At 36.5% G+C, this 20,376-nt stretch overlaps 1 protein-coding gene across 5 annotated transcripts in view; it reads right to left on the reverse strand.

The window, feature by feature from the left end:
* The window catches only part of LOC145665386 (uncharacterized), a 261,178-nt gene that overhangs the window by 92,032 nt on the left and 148,770 nt on the right, over window positions 1-20,376 (reverse strand). The window contains exon 1 of one of the 5 annotated variants that reach the window (XM_081732696.1): window positions 7,034-7,127. The exons of 3 other annotated variants lie outside the window; for them this stretch is intronic. In XM_081732696.1, coding sequence (XP_081588822.1) covers window positions 7,034-7,040 — 7 coding nt within the window. In that variant the 5' untranslated portion in view covers window positions 7,041-7,127. Of the gene's footprint in view, window positions 1-7,033; window positions 7,128-20,376 lie in introns of those variants that run through there. One more of the 5 variants, XM_081732701.1, reaches the window with a different exon arrangement.

Genomic DNA, 20,376 nt, shown 5'->3' on the forward strand with positions numbered 1-20,376 from the left:
TCTTCCTTGTTCTATTGAGATTTTGATGTGAGAAAAAGAACAATTACAAGCATAAATCGAAGCCTATCAAAAGTAGGAATGCGCACAGAGACAAGATTTATGGCTGTCTCGTCTCGAAAATGTGCTGTAAAAGTGATGTCTCGACTCGAAAAATGTATATTTCTCTATTGGAAGAGCCGTGTCTCGACTTGAATTTTGTCAGGAAAATCCTGTCTCGACTGGTCTCGTGCGCATCCCTAATCAAAAACGAGGTGGATGGTATCACTTTTTCAGGCATATTTTGGGAGAATTTATCCTCAGAAGAGGAGAAATGCCCTTCCCTCCTTACCGGAGGTAATATAAATTACCATTGTTAGTCTTGTACAGGGGACGTTTTGAGTAATTACGTAATATCCAAAAAAAATGGTCGAAATCCTTCCTTCGTTCAATAGTGTTAAATATCTTTCAATCTTCTCTCATACAAGGATAAAAGCGGATTTGAAAAAGTAGGGGAACGCATTACGTCACGCCGTCCCCTGAGCCTATCCTCACCCATTGTATTTTTTTAGGAAGTGGAGGACGCCGCGCCATAGATATTTTTTGGAAGTGTGGCAACGGCGTCCCCCTGCGTCCCCCCTCATTTTTACCCATGCTCTGATATATAACTATGCTAAATACTAAAATAGTTCCCCAATGCACTTTCTCTCCAAAAATGGACATTTTCTGGAAAAAGCCTTGAGTGACATAGTTTTAGAGCCTATATACCATTAAATTTGAAAACAATATATCTATAGGTTCTTAACAGTATGAATGATACAATTATATTTATATAAATAAGCTCCTAAGGCTTAATTACAATACAAATATTCTAATTGGAACGTAAAAATATTATCAAAATATAAAAAAATTACAGTATTGCAATATTGTATTATAAAAATACAACTGCAATCATGTATTTTTGTAATATACAGATAACATTAAAATGTATGTCTAGCATTTACATGCGAAATACCTGAGGCGGATTATAGCTAACATTATAACAAACAGAATAAACACCAGATTTTTTATTATTATTTAAAATTTATATTTACGATTTTACAAATTTTAAAATCGCAAATTTTATTTACTTTACTCATACTACATAAAGTATACGTTTTATACATATTACTTTTCTCGCTATTGTATATGAGCGTCGAACGTAGTACAGTACAAATTCCTGTCTAAGCTTCTAAGTAGTATATTTTATGCTAAGCCCCCTTGCTGACAAAGGACGTAAATGAAAATTTATCAATATTATTATGAAATCAGACATCCTTCTCACCAGAGGTGAGTGCTTTATCAGTGGTCGGAGTCTCTCTCTTGGTTCCTTCTCGTTCCAAGAATCCAATTCGACAGTTTCTAAAGTTCCTACTGCATAGAAACAAAGAATCTTAGATTTTGCCTAACCAGAAATGACCCTTGAAAAAGTATCCCAAGGCTTGTAGTATAGAGTGCTCATCTTTCCATGGATCATGATGCGTCTCCTACTAATATCCGCCTCCCCCGAAACAAGTGGAACCATTTTTAAAACTAATCAGTGCTTCTGACTTTCAAATCGATCAAATTACTCAATTCGAGGTAATCAAATAGTTTGGACGTGATTTGATTCCTGTAGTCTCTACTTCGATTTCCAAGAGGAAACAAAATTTTCGTTATTAACCTAGCATCATAAAGCCAATTACGAAGTGGCTCAGCTGCCTAGAAAGTCTGAAATAACAGACAAAGCATCGAATCGAATTAAGAGGTGGCTAATCTGCCTAGATACTGGTAGTTAGAAGTATCAGACGAAGCATCTAATCAAAGTAAGAAGAGGGGGGCGCGGTGGCTCAGTGGTAGAGCGTTCACCTCTGGTGCTTGGGGTCCCGGGTTCGATCCCAGCCCCCGCCAAGTGAACTTTGTGGTGGACAAACACCGTGCTCGTGGGTTTTCTCGGGGTTCTCCCGTTTCCTCCCACTTTCTTCATTCCACCATTTCACTCATCTCTCATCATCACCGTCTCCTTTAGCCTAACCGGCATAACCGTGGGACGTAAAACTCAACGATTTCATTTCATTTTCAAAGTAAGAAGTGACTCGTGTGTCTAGGAACTCAGAAATAACAGACAAAGCATCTAATATCCTGACCATATGTCACCTAATGAAAATCCTTTTCGACGGCCATGCCATACAATTTCAGTTTAGTTTTGTTTATGACTTGATGCTGTTCGAATTGCATGTGACTCAGTGTTAGAAAATCATATGCTAAACGATTCTCCAAATTCATTTAACGAGCGAAAGACGGAAAATTATTAGATCCACTTTTCATTTCTTAATAAGGTGACCTTTCAAACACTATTTGGGATAGAGACTGAACATTAATAGTAGTAATGGGATAATGGTTTATAGAGAGACACTTACGAACAATCATTATAAGACAATTTTTGCCACCCTGTACATTTTTTCTGCCATTCGAAGTCATGTCTTGAATGGTTCGAGATTCGAGTTTTATAGTCAAATTTAATTCACTTTGTAGTTAAATAATGGCTTTCATAAGCTGATATGAAGATAATGAAAGTGATCTGTTGACGTAATATCCATACACCTTAACATTCTTACGACTGATTCTCTGGATTTCACATATAGAATGAACCATAATATTTTTTTTCAAACTCTTCTATATAACCATCTATTTTGGGCAATATTTTTCAACCTTAGGCCACTATTGTCTCTTGGTGTCCAATCAGGGATTGTTTTGTCGGGTGATCATCTTTTCTTCTTGGATTGCTTTGTCTGGCATATTGTAATGCCAGTCTCTCATTTTCACCATAAATCTATCACACTTGTCATCTTTCTGTTCCTTGTGAGTCTTTCCTCATCTCTGGGAATGATTACTAGCATACAAGTCTCCAAGCTTCAATGTGTGTCATGGAGATAGTGAATGTCTCATTTTATTAGATACAATGTTTCCGATCCACATGTCAAAACTGGCACAATTCATTGATTGACAATGTTAATATTTAAGGCAGATTTACATTTTACTGTTCAAAATGATCTTTCAGAATGCAATCACGCCTAGCTTAATACATCTGTTTATTTTTTTCTTTAGTGTTATTGTTGAATGATATGTCCCAGATAAAAGTAGATACTCACTTCTTCCAAATCCTCATGTTCAACTTCAATACTTAACTTCTTTCGAAGTTACTGAATCTCATTGTCACCTTTCCAATATTTATTTTCAGACCACCTTCCTTCATCTTTAATTTAAGCTTTTGTATCATATGTTGGATCAGATTTTCCCCGTAGCAATTATTCCTTTGTTATTTTCAGTTCAGAAGCAAAATGCATATTGAAATATGGTTATTAAAAACTTCGGAGAAATAGTATCACCCTCTTCTCTATTCTTGCAAAATGAAATGAAAGTTTTACGTCCCACGGTTATGCTGGCTAGGCTAAAGGAGACGGTGATGAGAAATGAATGAAAATGGTGGACTGAAGAAAGTGGGAGGAAACGGGAAAACTCCTAGAAAACCCACGTACACGGTGTTTCTCTACCACAAAGCTCACTTGGCGCGAGCTGGGATCGAACCAAGGACCCCATGCACCAGAGGTGAACGCTCTATCACTGAGCCATCGCGGCCCTCTATTCTTACGATCTTTGTACAGTTAAATAATTAGATTTGTGCACTGGACCGTTTAAAATATAATGTCTATACTTTTATACAGTATAATTTCGACACTATTTGATTTAAGAGCGTTAAAAACTACCGAGTTCTTCACCTAATCAAAAACTTTTTAATAGCTAATGAAGATGCCACAAATTCGTTTGGTCCTTATATTACCCTAAGATGAACATGATTATAAGGAATGGAATATTCAAGTTACCAAAAAAAAAAAAAAAAAAAAAGCTACAGAAAAATCTTAATGCAAAAAGTCGTGGGTTCGAATCTCGCTTCGGCATGGATATTATTTTTTTTGTTTTTGCTCATTTACCATTCATTTGATTCTCAACATTCGATTTCACCGTCTCCTTTAGCCTCCAGGGCGGAATCATGGGGCGTAAAATTCAAAAATAAAATAAATGTTTATTCAGGCCATTTTAAACGAACTTAGTTTCACTCGCTCAGCTGAATTTTGCAAAATGCATTTGTCTTTAATTTATTGTATTTCGTTTCTTCCCTCTACGTCTCTATACTCCTGCTAGGTGACTGTAGATTGCGTTGGGATATCACCAAGTATAAAAGGTGGAACTAAATAATCACATCATAGGTGGCTTGGCTATGGACAAACATTCATTTGATTTGTCGAGCCACTTCCATATTTCAGCATTATTTTATAATCGCACTTCTTTCATATTTTACAAGATACAATCGTGAGGTATTAAACATATTTCACTTTATTGCACTTCTACAACGTAGTTCGTGTGAATCTTTCTCTCAAAATAATAGTACCTCTCTTATTGCGCAGATGTACTTTTACTATTTTTTTCGTTTGTTCATTTGTATTAACTTAACAAACGAACCGCCAAATGGGAAACCACGAATGGCTTTTTGACCTTTTACCTTCTCGCATTAGATCATCCGCGTGAATCTACCTCACGAACAGAGAAGAGAAAAGGTTGGAATGCATTAAAACAAGTTGGATTGAAGTAGTAACCTTGTAGGCTAATAAGCATCATCCCAGTAGCCAAGTAGGTTAATCAACATAATCACCCTTCAACAATCCTTTACATTATACATACAATTGCAACAACGAAATAGCTGTATAACCTATCACCTTTATTTGCATGAATCAATGGATCTGTTCCACACACTATTTTAAATTTAAGTTGTTAATTTAAAGGCAATACAGAATATCAACCAGTGAGATACGAAGAATTGTAAAAAAAAATTCTTCATTTGATCTTGATATTTTCAAGACTGATCTTTAATTGGTGTTTAAACAGTATTCAGGCTTGCTAACCATACGATAATTTATCGTGATATATGATAATTTAAGCCGTAACCTCTTTCGTACCAGTGACATCCATGTGGATTCCATAAAATGCTCTGTTGCAAAATATCAGTGATATCCATGGGGGTGTCATGAAAATATATCCTTTATTAAGGGTTCGTATTAATCCTGGAGGTTGTCACAGCCACACACACATCGCCATTTTCCTCTTCTTCAAACGATGATGGAACTGTAGACTATTTTATTTTAAGATACAGGATCTCGCTTTCCCAGATTCCCTTCATGTGGTTTCCTGAATGTCAACGGTAATCACTGGCTTCATACTTTTCTTTCCTTCTTTTGATACTTACATTTTTATATATATACAGTCGATTGTGACTGACGTAGAGACCTGCACGGGCCGAATCTTTCGGCCCGAGCCCAATCCAGCCCGAACGTACCTAGGCCCGGCCCAGCCCGGGCCCGAAAAGGTTTGGAGATTTTCGGCCTGAGCCCGGCCCGGCCCGATAAGTTTTTCAAAATTCTTGGCCCAAGCCCGGCCCGGGCCCGATAAATTTTAAAAGTTTTTGGCCCGATATATTTTTTAAAAAAAATTAGCTCGAGCCCCAATCTTTCTCAAAATTTAGTACTAAATTTCACCTAACCCTCAGAAACATTTTCTAAACTTTGGTTCACAACCTGACGCTTGCCTCCCGAATAGCACCATTGCCTCCTTGAACTTTGCCTGTCATCGAGAGAACAAAAACTCCATTCCCTGTAACAAAAATCTAACCTTATTCATTTTTAGCATAAAGTGAAAATGGCAATATTGTTTAGCGACAGGGAAAACATTCCCACCCCTTTTTTTTATATTTTGTGCAGTGAAGGTCAAGGTCAGAGCTCAATTTACCGCATAATGCCTGCAATCGTCTATAGTGAAAGTGGAGCCGCTAAGCAACACAAACTGTAAATAGCTATTGCATTCTTTGTAACATTTTTCACGGACACACTTCTTCAACGTTTGCTTTATTCCAATTATCGTTTAACGAAAGTCAATAATTATTAAAGAATTGCAATTGATCGGCCCCAGCCCGTCCCGACCTCAAGAGAAATCAGTGTCGGCCAGCCCAAGTCCGGCCCGGCCCAAAGAAATAACAGTGTCGGCCCGCCCAAGCCCGGCCCGGCCCAAAGAAATAACAGATTCGGCCCGCCCAAGCCCGGCCCGTGGAGGTCTCTAGACTGACGTAATTTCAAACTTCAAGGAACAAATAATCTCACCTAAAACTGAGGACAGCAACTATACAGACAATGTAGACTAGGGCGTATGAGAAATACCATACATCATTAAAGCATCTAGGATTAAACATTAGCAACATAGGTAACATTTATCACTGGCGCCACAAGTGTGATTACTCATGAAGGATTCAACGCACTTATAATTACATAGAAGAGGATTCGGCATTTACTTCGCTCGAACTACACATTCACAAGGCGGTTTCCCTCCACAGCATCACCATGACTATATTAACTATACGGGGGCCGCGATGGCTCAGTGATAGAGCGTTCACCTCTGGTGCTAGGGGTCCCGGGTTCGATCCCAGCCCTCGCCAAGTGAACTTTGTGGTGGACAAACACCGTGTGCGTGGGTTTTCTCGGCGTTCTCCCGTTTCCTCCCACTTTCTTCATTCCACCCTTTCATTCATTACTCATCATCACCGTCTCCTTTAGCCTAACCGGCATAACCGTGGGACGTAAAACTCAAAGATTTCATTTTATTAACTATACATTTACCTGGTTGTGTACAGATGCGAATTTATCAGGCACATTTACTCATACTTTGTTAATAAACAGATTATAATAGAATAACTAACAAGCATATCGTCATCAGTAATTTTCAGGCGGATTAAATATAATTGGCTCAATAAATTACTAAGTATCGAATATTAAAATGATAAAGGATTATAGCATCTTGTAAGGTGAGATCGAATCATTTGAGGGGACCCTGAACTTGTTTTCTATCATACACATTGCAAAATTATACTTTAAATTCTTCGCAACAACTTCAAAATTGTTATAGGAAAAGTTTTAATGATCTTTAATTAACTTACAACACATCTATATCTCCCATAAGATTACCAACTCATTGAAAACAGTATCACTTAATTCGTAACTACGCATATAACATATTCCAAGACAATCTCTATACTTTTTTCTTCTTCTTCTTAACGTTAATTAGATCCTCGATTTACATTCTTTAGGAATCAACACATATTTAACACATTGTGTATATGAGATCACTTTAGTTAACGATATAAATTTTATGAAATATTGAACATTCAGTTTATTATACACGTTCAATTATAAAAATTAATAAATTATATATTATTTATTATATAATATATAGAAACTCACGCAATTCCTGCTCACTAATAATATATAAAATTAATAATATAAGAGAACCCATTGGGTGTAGCAGAACAGATAGAAAAAGACCAGATAGAATGACTCTGTTACCGTGGAAGGGAGGTAAAGCGCTAATTTGGGACTTTACATATTAAGATACGTTCGCTCCTTCCAATCTCCCCTTTTCTTCGATTCAGGCAGGAAATATAGCCAGCCGAAATGAAACGGAAAAAAAGGAGAAAGTACAGTAATCTTGCGGAGAAATATAATTTTGTAACTATCACTATTTAATCCAGTGGTGCACGGGGCAGAGAAGGTATTAACTTTATAAAAGAAATAGGCAGACGGATCACGCAGTTGTTTGGCGATGTCAGAGCAAGCACCTTCCTCATACAACGAATAAGTATGGCAGTTTTGTAAGAGGCAATGTCGCCTCAATACAGTGTACCATACCCAAAGGCAGAGAACTGCAAGAAGTATTCCTACTGTAAGAATATATTTATTCCATTAGGTTTTTATTTAATGTTACCATTTTATGTTCATTCAAATTTATAACATCTAATTTTTTAGGCTTTATTTACTTTCTTCTTTGTTTTTGTTTGTTAAAATTTTATGGCGCAGAATTAAGTTTTGTTCGCCAATACATGAATTTGTAGTAATTTATACAAAATATATAAAATGTATTCTTGGAACCTATGTTGCAATTTTTATAATGATGAAGTAATTTTCATTTAACATTATATATATCTCCCATAAGATTACCATATAAATTAAATTTCACCATAGCTGATATATATATATATATATATATATATATATATATATATATATATATATATATATATATATATATATATATATATATATATATATATATATAGGTCTAGGAATTAATTCGTGCGGTTGGTACGCACACATTGAAGCTGTAGTACAAACACAAAATACATAAATACCTTAAGAAAAATATTGTCCATCGCTAGCCACCACTTTCGCCCATCTGTCAGGCAATGTACGGATTCCGTGGCGAAAGAAGTCCTCATCCTTGGAAGCGATCCAGTCAGAGACCCATGTTTCGATATCTTCTGAAGAAGTAAACCGCTGTCCAATCAAATCGTTGTTCATGCAATCGAACAAGTAGTGGTCCGAAGGAGCAACGTCTGGTGAATACGGCGGGTGGGGTAAAACTTCCCATCCGACATTTTCTAAATAGGTTTTGACCGGTTTTGCGACATGTGGGCGAGCGTTATCATGTTGAACAATAAGTTTATCATGTCTGTTCTCCCATTCTGGTCGTGTTCTGGCCAGAGCTTGCTTCAAACGCATTAATTGTCGTCGATAACGTTCTCCATTCATAGTTTCACCCGGTTGCAGCAGCTCATAGTACACCACACCTTTCATATCCCACCATATGCACAGCATAACCTTTGCACAGTGAATATCTCGTTTTGGTTGTGATGGACCTGGTTCACCTGGTTTCACCCAGGCCTTTTTTCATTTAGGGTTCTCGTAATGGATCCACTTCTCATCACCCGTAATAATTCGATGCAGAAACCCCTTTCTGCTCTGTCGTTGAAGCAGCAATTCGCAAATGGTTTTTCGTCTTTCAACGTCTCTGTCTTTCAATTCATGTGGAACCCAATGTGACATCTTTTGAATCATTCCCATGGCTTTCAAGCGTTTGGAGACTGTTGTTTGATCAACGCCTAATGCTGCTGCAAGTTGTTCCTGCGTTTGACACGAATCCTCCTCGAGTAATGCTGTCAATTCTTCGTCTTGAAATTTTTTTGGCTGTCCAGCTCGCTTTTGGTCTGCCAAGCCGAAATCACCACTTCTAAACCGTGCAAACCACTTCTGACACGTTCGCTCAGCTAGAGCATGGTCACCATACACTTCCACCAAAATACGATGACTTTCAGTCGCACTTTTCTGCATGTTAAAGTAATGCAGCAGGACACCCCGCAAAAACACTTTATTAGGCACAAATTGCGCCATGTTCACTTAACTACAAACTGGTGTTGTTGACGCTTTAATCCACTGCCCTATACTACGAACGATACGCGATGACAGGGGTTTGCAACACATGTGTGGATACACGGAACTGTGGGACGCTCCGTTCGTTGCGCCATCTCTTGTCCACCCGCACGAATTAATTCCTAGACCAAGTATATATAGATGGTACAAATATTTAAAATTTTACATAAAACAGAAAGCCATCTTATGATATTTCTTAGCATAAATAATATCTGACGTAAGATGCTAAATTGAATATTTTTCTTATTTCTCCGGGACAGAGCTACTCAAAGAGATGTCAGAGTTTATTTTCCTGTAATGGAAGAAACCAAAAATTTGGTCCGTTACAGAGTGGTGAAATTTTTTAGTGGATGCAAGGCAAGAATTAGTTCTTAGATGACAGCACCTTACTGCCAGTATATGGCAGGCCTAATGGAGTATTTAATTACGACACACATGTGTTTGTTTTAACGATAAACAATCAGCAGATTTGAGATCCGAAAAAAACTTTATCTTTGACCTCCGATCAGTGTTGCCAACCTGAGGCAGCATAAAATCCCTTCAGAATATCAAACTTTCCCTTTTTCAGTCCAAGTGTTGCACAATGCAAATGCACATATATTATTTATCATGCCAAAATCCGAACACATTTTCATCTGGCTAATTCATTATACAAACTATAATTTTCACACTGGGTTGAGTGCAAGATGGCGACTGTGTGAGCGGAAGTGTCTGTAGTGTGTGATTGTTTTTGAATCGTATACTAGTACTTGGTGGCTCCAGGAGCGTCATTTCAGATTTTGCTTGGAAGGGGGGGGGGCAAGACCTCTTGATATAAGTAAAATTTCGCGTTTTTCACTGATTTACTACTATTCTATTGATAAAATCTATATAATCTCAAACTCAGGGGGAGGGGCAAATGCCCCTCCCTGCCCCCCTAAATGACGCCCCTGTGTGGCCCTTTAGTTATTTTATTTGGACTGATAATTGTATCAAATTAATCACTAGTGAGAAAACAATCAATGCAACAATGATTTGTGACAAAAGTGCAAAAATAATCATAAATAATATTGACTTAAGTGACAATCAACTTAATGACTAAATACAACTAACTATGGATTTACTATTATTTCAATTATTACGTGTATTAAAAATACAGTTATAACTACAAGCCCATTTCGACATTTGTTCAAGATATAAGATACAATATAATTTATAAAAAATAACCTGTTACTTTTTACGAATTTAACACAGCATATATAATGCAAATGAGGATGGACTATATTCTGCATCTTAAAAGACTATGAGATTAAACTATAAAGCAATATAATACAACTCTGGATTAAGACAAAGTTAGATTAAACACAATTTAGATTAGACATGCCGTCATACTATGATATTTCAGAATAATCATACGCATAAAGACATTTAAGCATGAAACAAATTTTCACATTTGTAGCACCTAGAACGTTGTATGTCTGGTGCATCTACACTTTCACTGATAATGATGTGTGAAGAACTATCACACTAGAATAGTTTTTATCTTACTTGCAAATTTTCTTTTTAAAAAATATTTTAAAAAATATTGAAATAAATAAAAATGAACAAGAGTACTTACACAGCAAAGACGGCATATTGAGTTTACTTTTTCATATTTTTCAGTAGTTTTTTTTTTTCAGTATTTAAGAGTAGACCGTCATAGTAATAGTAACTTTACGGTTAAAATGAGTAATTGCATATGAAAGAGGACTGTATTAGATATTAATTTCCACCGGCGGAGTATTTATGCACATCGTAATAGAGCTGTATTTCATGTTTACAAGAGTAACGTTACTTGTCTGAAGCCATGACATGCGCTATAGCACGGTTAAAATTATTGAGTGCATATGTAAGACGACTATAATAGGTATTGTAAAAAAAAGCTGTATTTTATATTTACAAGTGTAGCGTTATCAATGTGGAACCATTACAAAGCTTTCTCGTTTCAAAAATGTGTCACGAAAGATGTTCTGTCTCGGAAAGTTTACTTTTTCTAGCTAAAGATCTTTGTCTAGTCTCATCTCATGGATGACCCTACCGTGTCCTACCAAATAGAGTTTCGGACTTTATTTTCAGGGAAAAGTATGACATTATTATCTTATAAGAACTTCACAATATTACAATATTCGAAACGGGTCAAACAATTTGAGTAGATGTTTTGGTAGCTTAAAGTATACCGAACTATATATGAAACTATATCAAACTATATGTATAAAACTATATACTGTATATTAAAGTATATCAAACTATATACTAAAGTATATTAAACTATATACTTAAATGTCCCCATCCTTTCCAATGATATTGAGACGAGACATTGTGTATAGATATCTACACCTTTAGTGCCTAGTGTAGTGTACCATCTATGCGAGAGAAGCTGTCGTAGTCTATTGTCAGCGTTTCCCAACCGGTGTGCCGCGGCACACTGGTGTGCCGCGAATGGGCCGCTGGTGTGCCGCGAGGAAATCGAAAGAAATTATTAATTCTATGGGAATCAAATTGCAAGACATAGGGGAAAATGTATATTTGTATTTCACATTACTATGAACCTCTACTATAAATCTACAGTTTTAAGTTTCATACTGTGTTACTTTTCTATACATTTTTAATGTTGGAAAACGTATTTATCATTGTCATGATCATTATTGCTTCTTTATTGTTGCAGACTATTTCGTAACTTGAAATTTTAACATATCATTCAATAAATTCAACAAAGCAAATATGCATACAAATTACCTACATTTGTGTTTTAAAAGTATAGGAGATTTTTTTATTTATTCGTTATTTAGTGATCTTCCCTTTTAGTTAAAGGTTAGATACAGTTTTCGAAAGAGAAAGTGCATTTTTAAAAACCCGAGTGTATATTTCATTGCAATTGTTTTCTATTTTAAAATTAGAATGAAAACTAAGCATAATAATTTACCACGGGGGAAAATTAGTGATCGAGCTTTGTTCTCTGTAAGGAGATCAGTAATCACATAAAAATACCACGGTATAATATATATATATATATATATATATATATATATATATATATATATATATATATATATATATATATATATATATATATATATATATATATATATATATATAAATATGGGTGTGCCGCGAGAATTCAAGTAACACCTATAGTGTGCCGCAAGTTGAGAAAGATTGGGAAACGCTGTCTATTGTTCTTATGCCAAACAACATTAAATGTAAGTTGTCGTTTGACAAAAGACACGACACATTCAACAAAGCCCCCGCGTCCTGACCTTTTCCTCAAATGTTACTCTCGCTCCTTTGCCTTTAAGCTGCCGTTCTTTTAGTCTACAAACACGATTCCCTATTTTATCCCATCCAAATGTTTCACAGAAAGTGCAATGGTTTCACCAGAGCCATCTATTGGGGGCGTGTGACAATTCTGATCATCTCAATCCAAATTAACGGACTGGACTTATACAGAAAATGTTGAAAATTTAATAATTAATCATCATCATAGGTGTTCTGCTATTAATGGCAGGTCACTTGAAGCAAACTAAAATGATTTTCCCTTCTACCACAACTTTCGCCACAACGTTCAGGATACAATTTCCTTTTTTAGAAAATATCCTAATCAAATTTTCTTGGTCGTTTTAATTACATCTAAAATAGTTCTTTTCTGTCCTACTATTTCTAACACCTTCTCATTCATTTTCCGTTCCTAATTCTTTCTATTCTTCTTCACACCAACATTTTCAAAGACTAATATTTTTCCATCGCTTTTGTGCAATCTTCATGTTTCTCCTTCATTGAGTTCAGTAGACATCAAACATTTTAAGGGATTTTTTTTACCCTATTTCGTATCACGACCCCATTGATCACATTCTGTTGCCAGTGACCCCATTAGTGATTTCGGGTTTGTAATAAGTTTTTTCAGTATTGCTATTTGTCGTTTACAGTTGTCCTTATATATATATATTGAATTGTGAACTATATTAATACGCAGTGTTGCTGTATTTGTATTTTTCTTGTATTTCAATTTTCAGTTTTCCACAATTTTCATTCTTCTTGCATTCCAATTGCTTCATTAATAATTTAAATTTTTGTTCAATATGCTCTGATTTATTGACAATAAACGTGAACAGAAAAATACATGTATCAAACTAAGAAATTAAAATTATCTCTTTAAGAGTATCTGTTTCAACTCTTGGATTCTAATTACATTTACTTTTTTCACGTCTGTTCGCCCACGTTGAGAAACCCTCGTCTACAGAATATTCAAAGCCTGACAAAATATGCTTTCCTTCCTAAGTGATTCATTTACCATTCCTATCCTTGCTTTTATTTCATATTCGCACTTTATATCGTCACTAATAATACACAAATATCAACAACTGTTTACTTTCTCTCCCCACTTCCTGTCAGTGATGGAACAGATCACGAAATTCTTGATCCACGACCGGAAAACCCATGGGCAATCAGCAGCATGACCCAGCAGCCCGGTCACCCAGAAAGACGCATGACCTAAGTGACCCGGATAGATCCATGACTCGGACTGGCCCGATATAACCATTTCATGATGGTATTTTGATTTTTATTCTAGAAATGTTACCAGATTATTAGATTGTATCCCATGTATCTTCTAAATGTTTAGTTACTTTGAGAGGCTTAAGCCTTTTCACTCTTTCTTTGGGTGCACCGCTGCAAGCACCCCAACGTGAATAGAAATTGTGCATAAATTTGATTGGCTGATAATCATGACGTTTAAAGTGCGTATTCACATTTGCAGCCTATAGGAAATATCCTGGAAGCAATTATTGGTTCCTTTAACGTATTTGAGGATCTTGCCTCGCATTTTCCTCCTTCATTTTTTTCCTTGAAAAATCAAGAACAATACATGTGGTGCGATTTCAAGCGAACTCACCCAATCGAGATCAAACTTGGCATCATGTTAGACCTTGATCTGTTATATAAGCGTGTGAAATATTATGCTCTGCAAACTACTGAAGTTCTAAAAAATTCATTGTGTACAATAAGCAGAGTTGCCAACCTCTGAGAACAAAGTTATCGATTATCGTCTTTAACATTATCGTAAATTACAAAAAAAATGTAAAAACAGCTGTAATACTACCAATAATAGTAATAATATACAGTATAATACACAAGGATGTTATAAATAGAGGATCTGCTCATATATATCTTAATCCTATTAAATCGATGAAGCCAAAAAAACAACCGAGCATAGGCACGTCTGATTGGCTACTCTCGTTTCCACCATCTTCTGATTGGCTACTTTCATTTCCGCCATGATTGTTGGCTCAAAACATTGCGATCCTATTGGGCGGAATGGGCAGAGTAGGGGTGGAGAAACTGTGACGTATGGCTTCAAGATTTTGTTGTAAGGGCAGATCCTCTATTTTATGATCCTTGATAATACACTTATTTAGCAATCTTCAATTTCTAACTCCAAATCGGCGTCACTATTTTTTAAAATCCTCATTAAAAGGAAAAAAATAGTCCTAGTTTGGAAGTGAAAAGTTCGAAAAGATGGTTCAAAAAGAAACACCTTTCCGAATAAATCTTTTTTCTTCTTCTTCTTCTTTTCAGCTACCTCCTTACGGGAGATTTATAAAGGAAATCCCAGTCTTAGAGCCTTGTGGACTACGTCACTATATTTGTTTTGATTATAAATTGTTTGAAATAAGTAATTGTACTAAAATGGCACGAGCCAAGATGGCCAAATTTGCCTGTTTTAAATAAAATTGTTTATCATACTATTAATGTAATAATACTGAAGGATAAGCGGAGCATGAACATATTGAAAATGTAAAATATTATATGAAAATTGTAACAAATAATAAAATTGTCCAAAGTAATGAATTGTAAATAGTAAAAATTGAATATAAAATGAGAGCAAAGCTCCCCAATACTTAGTGTTTACAGCGCCATCTCTTATCCTCCAAATAAATGAGGGTGTTTGATATCATCAAATTGTCTGGAGAAAAGTTATTTTTTATTTTACATATTCTGTGGAAACAGTGTTTAAAAAAAGAAAGGAAAGAAATAACGAGAATACATAAGAAGCATAGTTGATTTATTTAAATAAATGGAATCTTTGCTAACATTTCTTTAAATTGAGTACAGTTTGTCTTCAGAAGAAACGAAAGTGTCAAACATTAAGCTGACAAAAGAGATGTCATCGAAGCAAGGCATTATATGCTTTCGTTTATCTCAAAATGTGGAATAAAATTGAGCTTTCTCCATTTCCAAAATGTTTACTTTTCCAATTCATTTCACAGAATGATGAAAGAATTTCCGAATCTGTTGAGAACAAATGACTGTTAGAATGGAAACACAGCAGAAGCAAAAGGTTGCCCGTTGTTGATTCTTCGACAAACGAAGACTTCGAAAGGCACAGATTCATTCTGAGAACTATTATATAAATGTCTTTCTTGGAAATGTGTGGATGACTGTGATTTTTCCAAAACTATGAAGGCGACATGTTGAATATGCGATTTAAAAGAACGCATTCTATTTGCTGTCCACGCAGTGAAAATCTAAAAGAGCGAAAGAAGATTGTCTGATTCTCTTTGAAAACTTTAAGGAGGACAGTACTCCTTATGTTGGAAACATAAATATGAGAAATTGAGTGTTATATGAACTTAAGGGTCTTTCTTTCTTGAGAAACAGAGTAACTCAGTATATTTAGTTAACTTAAGCTAATGAATAAGTCTTCACTTTCATCGAATTTGGGCTGTTTTAAGCGATGATCAGAACATGAAGGCATCGCTTTGGGAAAAATTACAGTTACATTATTATTAGCGTATAATGTTAGGAAGGGGGAAGGAGACCAAAGATGCAGATATAGTGTGGGTCAATGAAACCTTGACCCATGACCCACTCTAACCCACGACCCACCATGAACCACTCTGACCCACTACCCACCATGACCCACTCTAACCCACAACCCACCATGACCCACCATAATTCACTCTGCCCTACTATGACCCACCCCTTATCATGACCTACTCTGCCCCATCACCCACCAAATCTATCATCATTAACTCTGATCCATAATCCACGCCCTCTTCTCCACTGACTAAACAATAATAAAACAAGGTTGTGAAATTATCAGTAATCGGAGTTTGAGTTTCTACAGTCAATTGCTCAAACACCGCTCTGTTACAATACTGGTGCATCTGACCTTTACGATATATATATATATATATTTTTTTTTTTTTTAAGTGTTTGTCATGGGGCATATTGCGACGAATTTCAATTTAATTATCATATAATGTTATAATTATTTCCTTGTTGAATTACAGATACTTTTTAGTGAAAAACAGGATGACATTTGAAAGTGTCAGTTCAAGGTAGTGTAGGCCAACGTAAAGGGAAAAAAAAAACTAAAATTTTCCAAATAATTAAGCTTACAATACAAATTTTGTCTATTTTTCTCACAACTTTATGGCTTGATTGCCTTGCGCTCTGAGTGTTCCACATAATAAACACAAGCTTCAGCAATTATTATAATTTTCTTCCCCTCCCTTGCCCTCATACCGATGGGGATAAACTTGCACTTGAACGATTTCGGGATTGTTACTATTCATCTCAACGAATCCGAAGACAATGGATTCAACACTGGGTCAGAGTGGCTCACCGTGGGTGATGGGTCGCAGTGGATCACATCCTGTTGACTCACGACTGACTGAACCGCTCCATCTCTGAAAAGATGATACAAAATGATACGGGTGAGTGAGTAATGCACGAGAAATTCGAGGAAAACAAATGATTTTGAAAACCGAAAACTTGGTGCTGTATGATAGCCGGTAGTCATGCCACCTACAAAAATGAAATAGATACTTCAACACTGTATTTCCTTATCAAGATTTTCATTATATAATGGTGAAAAGAGGGAGCTCGACATTAGTACCAAGGCTTAAACTTTATTTTTTTCTTTAGTTATAATATTGTCAATCGATCAAGCAGAATAAAATAATTTACTTGAGGGGACTTATCGGGTGTGGTTTTCGAGAAAAATCTATAAAAACGAGTGTTTACGGCACTAAAATACCTTTCGTTTGTTGCCATTAATAACTTATTTTTTCTGGTGCAACAGATCGTTTATTTCTTCATGCACTGTGCCCACAGTGAAGTAGCAAACGTATCTATGGTTGGTTGCACGGATACTCTTCATAGACTGCTACCAACGACACACGTACCCTCTAACAGTCACGAGTGTCCAGTGCCGTGCCGTGGAAAATCGTCGCCCGGGGCGAGACTACACGACGACGCCCCCATAGTATATTCCAAGTAATTTTTCATATCTTTTTCCTTTTCTATCCCGATTTTTCGTCCCCTACTTTGGCGCCCGGTGCCGTCGCCCCGCTCGCCCCCTTTCACGGCACGGCCCTGCGAGTGTTCGTGGTTTCTCTCGGGGTACTCCCGTTTTCTTCCAGATTCTCATTCTACCAACTATTCCATCATCATTCACTTGCTTTAATCGTCGTCTCCCTTGCCTTAAAGAGAAAATCGTGGGACATTAAACTGAAAGGTTTCATTTCATTTCTAACAGTGACGAACAGAGGGTGAAACCATTCAATAAATAAAGTTCCCAATCGTCCGCATCACATACAATAAGAGTGGGTTTCAACGCTACTCGAACTGCTCCGCTGTTTCCTCGAAAGGTATTTGTCCCACGTTCTGTTTTATTGCCTGATCATGATCAGTATCACAATTTACTTATTTGTTTTTTAATAATAGATGACATTAAGAAATGTTACTTTCTCGTGTTTGAAAAATGTGTTAGATATTCCTAATTTCTTTCAAATTTTCTATACATAAATATGATGTCCTAAAAAGATATAACAAACCAATATATAAGTCAGTGTTTTCTGCAGACATGTTTTTTCTTGGGGGGGGGGTACTGCGCAAACCCTTTCCGGAGCTCTGGGAGTACCCTGGAGATCAACATAAGGTCATATTGCCACGTTAAATGAATCTTGTAGTTGTCATTAAAAAAAAAAAAAAACTTGCAACCCGATCTTTCTATTTACTCTTTAAAGGGGGTTGCCACGTTAGAAGAACTTATAACTGTCATAAAAAAAAATCTTGAAACCCTACCATATTTCACCATGTACACATAGTCTTGAAAGGGTCATAAAACATTTTTTCCATCTTGCAAGGAGTTGAACCATGTGCAACTTTCTGGGACGTCTTGCTTGCTACCTGCTATCGCCCTCCCGCTGACTTAAAGGAAAAACCAGTTTCGCCGCTTCCGAAACAACGGATTCTTTTGAACAGGGAGGGGAAGTGCGCCAAAATACGTTTTTAATGAGGAGGTTCACTGTTTGTCCACTAGAGTGCAGTGCTGCATGTGTGGAGATACCTTTCTTGCTTTCAAGAAGTTGTAATATGTACACAGTAAATAGAAAGATTGGGTTGCAAGATTTTTATATGACAGCTGCAAGTTCTTCTAACGTGGCAATGTGGCTTAATACGTCTATAATATAACAATAAATAGAGTAGTAAAGGGTGAAAATAATATGAGCCCCTCCAAATACTAAGTATGGCTCCCGGAACATTATTTTTTTCTGAAAGAAACACTGATATAAATAGCTAGCCTTTACTGAAAGAATCCGTTTAGTATATCGGTAATAGTGGTATGATTAGTCAAAAATATTATACTTGGAGTCTACTTGGAGAATGGAATAAACGGAAATAAGTTGCCTAATATTTTAGTTTGCTATAGAAATCTGATTGCGTTACCATTCATTTTTTTCACTAGCGTGCGCAGGACATTGGGATTGTGGGTGCCAGATCTAAAGTACCACCATATGGAATGTCGTCCTCTTCCCCCTTTCCCCTAACAAAAGATAGCGTCATTGCACCCGACACTGCGTTGGCGACGTACGGCACACATGCAGACGAGAAATAATTTACACGTAATCTCTTCTCAGTTTGTAATAATTCTACATAAAAAAGTTTGTCTAATGGGGGTGCCAAGGCACCCATGGCACCCACGCTGTGCACGCCTATGATTTTTTTTTTTTTTTTTGTCCTTTATCATATTGACCTCTGACCAATGCTAAGTTTTAACATCATATACGAAATGATTTCTTAACAAGAATACTCGTGTTAACATTAACATCTCTCTCATGTTCCTTGATATTCTTGTCAGGTGGAATATGTTGAAGAGTCAAGCAGATGACAATTTCTTCCCACGAGATATTATAGAAAAGGGTGTGAATCATTTAACATTAAACAAGCGGACGGGTTGGCTTGATTTCAGGTGAAAATGGATCGTCGCCTGTTAAACATTGTCCAAGGGAAGTATATGGAGGTACAAGTGTTTGGAGGCGTCCGCTTATCAAGAGACAAGGCAGGACTCTTGGCGTCACTCCAGTTGGCTCCGACGGCGTTGAGGTGTCAACAAGTGGACAACACCAAAAGAAGAAGCTTTCACCTTCCCAAAAATTCACTTCACTTTTTTTTTCAATGAGGGTCTTCTGCACAACGACGCAATCGTGTACGTCGACGTCTCCACAATTATTGATCTTAACTTCAAACGTAATCTCTCTCAACGACTCTTTTACTTTGAAGCAACTTTTTTTTAATTTCATACAAGACTGCATGTGAAAATGACTTACTGGCGGAGATAAAGAACTGAGATTCCGTAACTATGGGGGAGGGAACAGCTCAAGGATAAAGCTGCGCTCGCACAAACCGTCCTTTTTCTCCTTCATACTAAAAATCGTTTCATTTTAAGTTATCTGATTAAATTGCACTCAATTTCATATTTTATGAAGGAGGGGAAAGACGGAATAAACAGTGAGGAATCTGATCACACATTCACTGTCGCAAATCCCGGGGAGATGAGGGGGACATGTCCCCTCCAATCTTGGAACTGGGAGGACTGTCCCCCCAATAATCCGATTTGAAATGTTTTTTGGAAGAAAAAAATGTGATGATTTGTGTCCGATTGCCACAAAGGAAAGTGAGATGAAATGTGTTCCCCCAGAATAAGCATCAAATC

The sequence above is a fragment of the Thermobia domestica genome, chromosome 1 (genome assembly GCF_964235325.1).
Source record: "Thermobia domestica chromosome 1, izTheDome1.hap1.1, whole genome shotgun sequence".
NCBI classification, from domain to species: Eukaryota; Metazoa; Arthropoda; class Insecta; order Zygentoma; family Lepismatidae; genus Thermobia; species Thermobia domestica.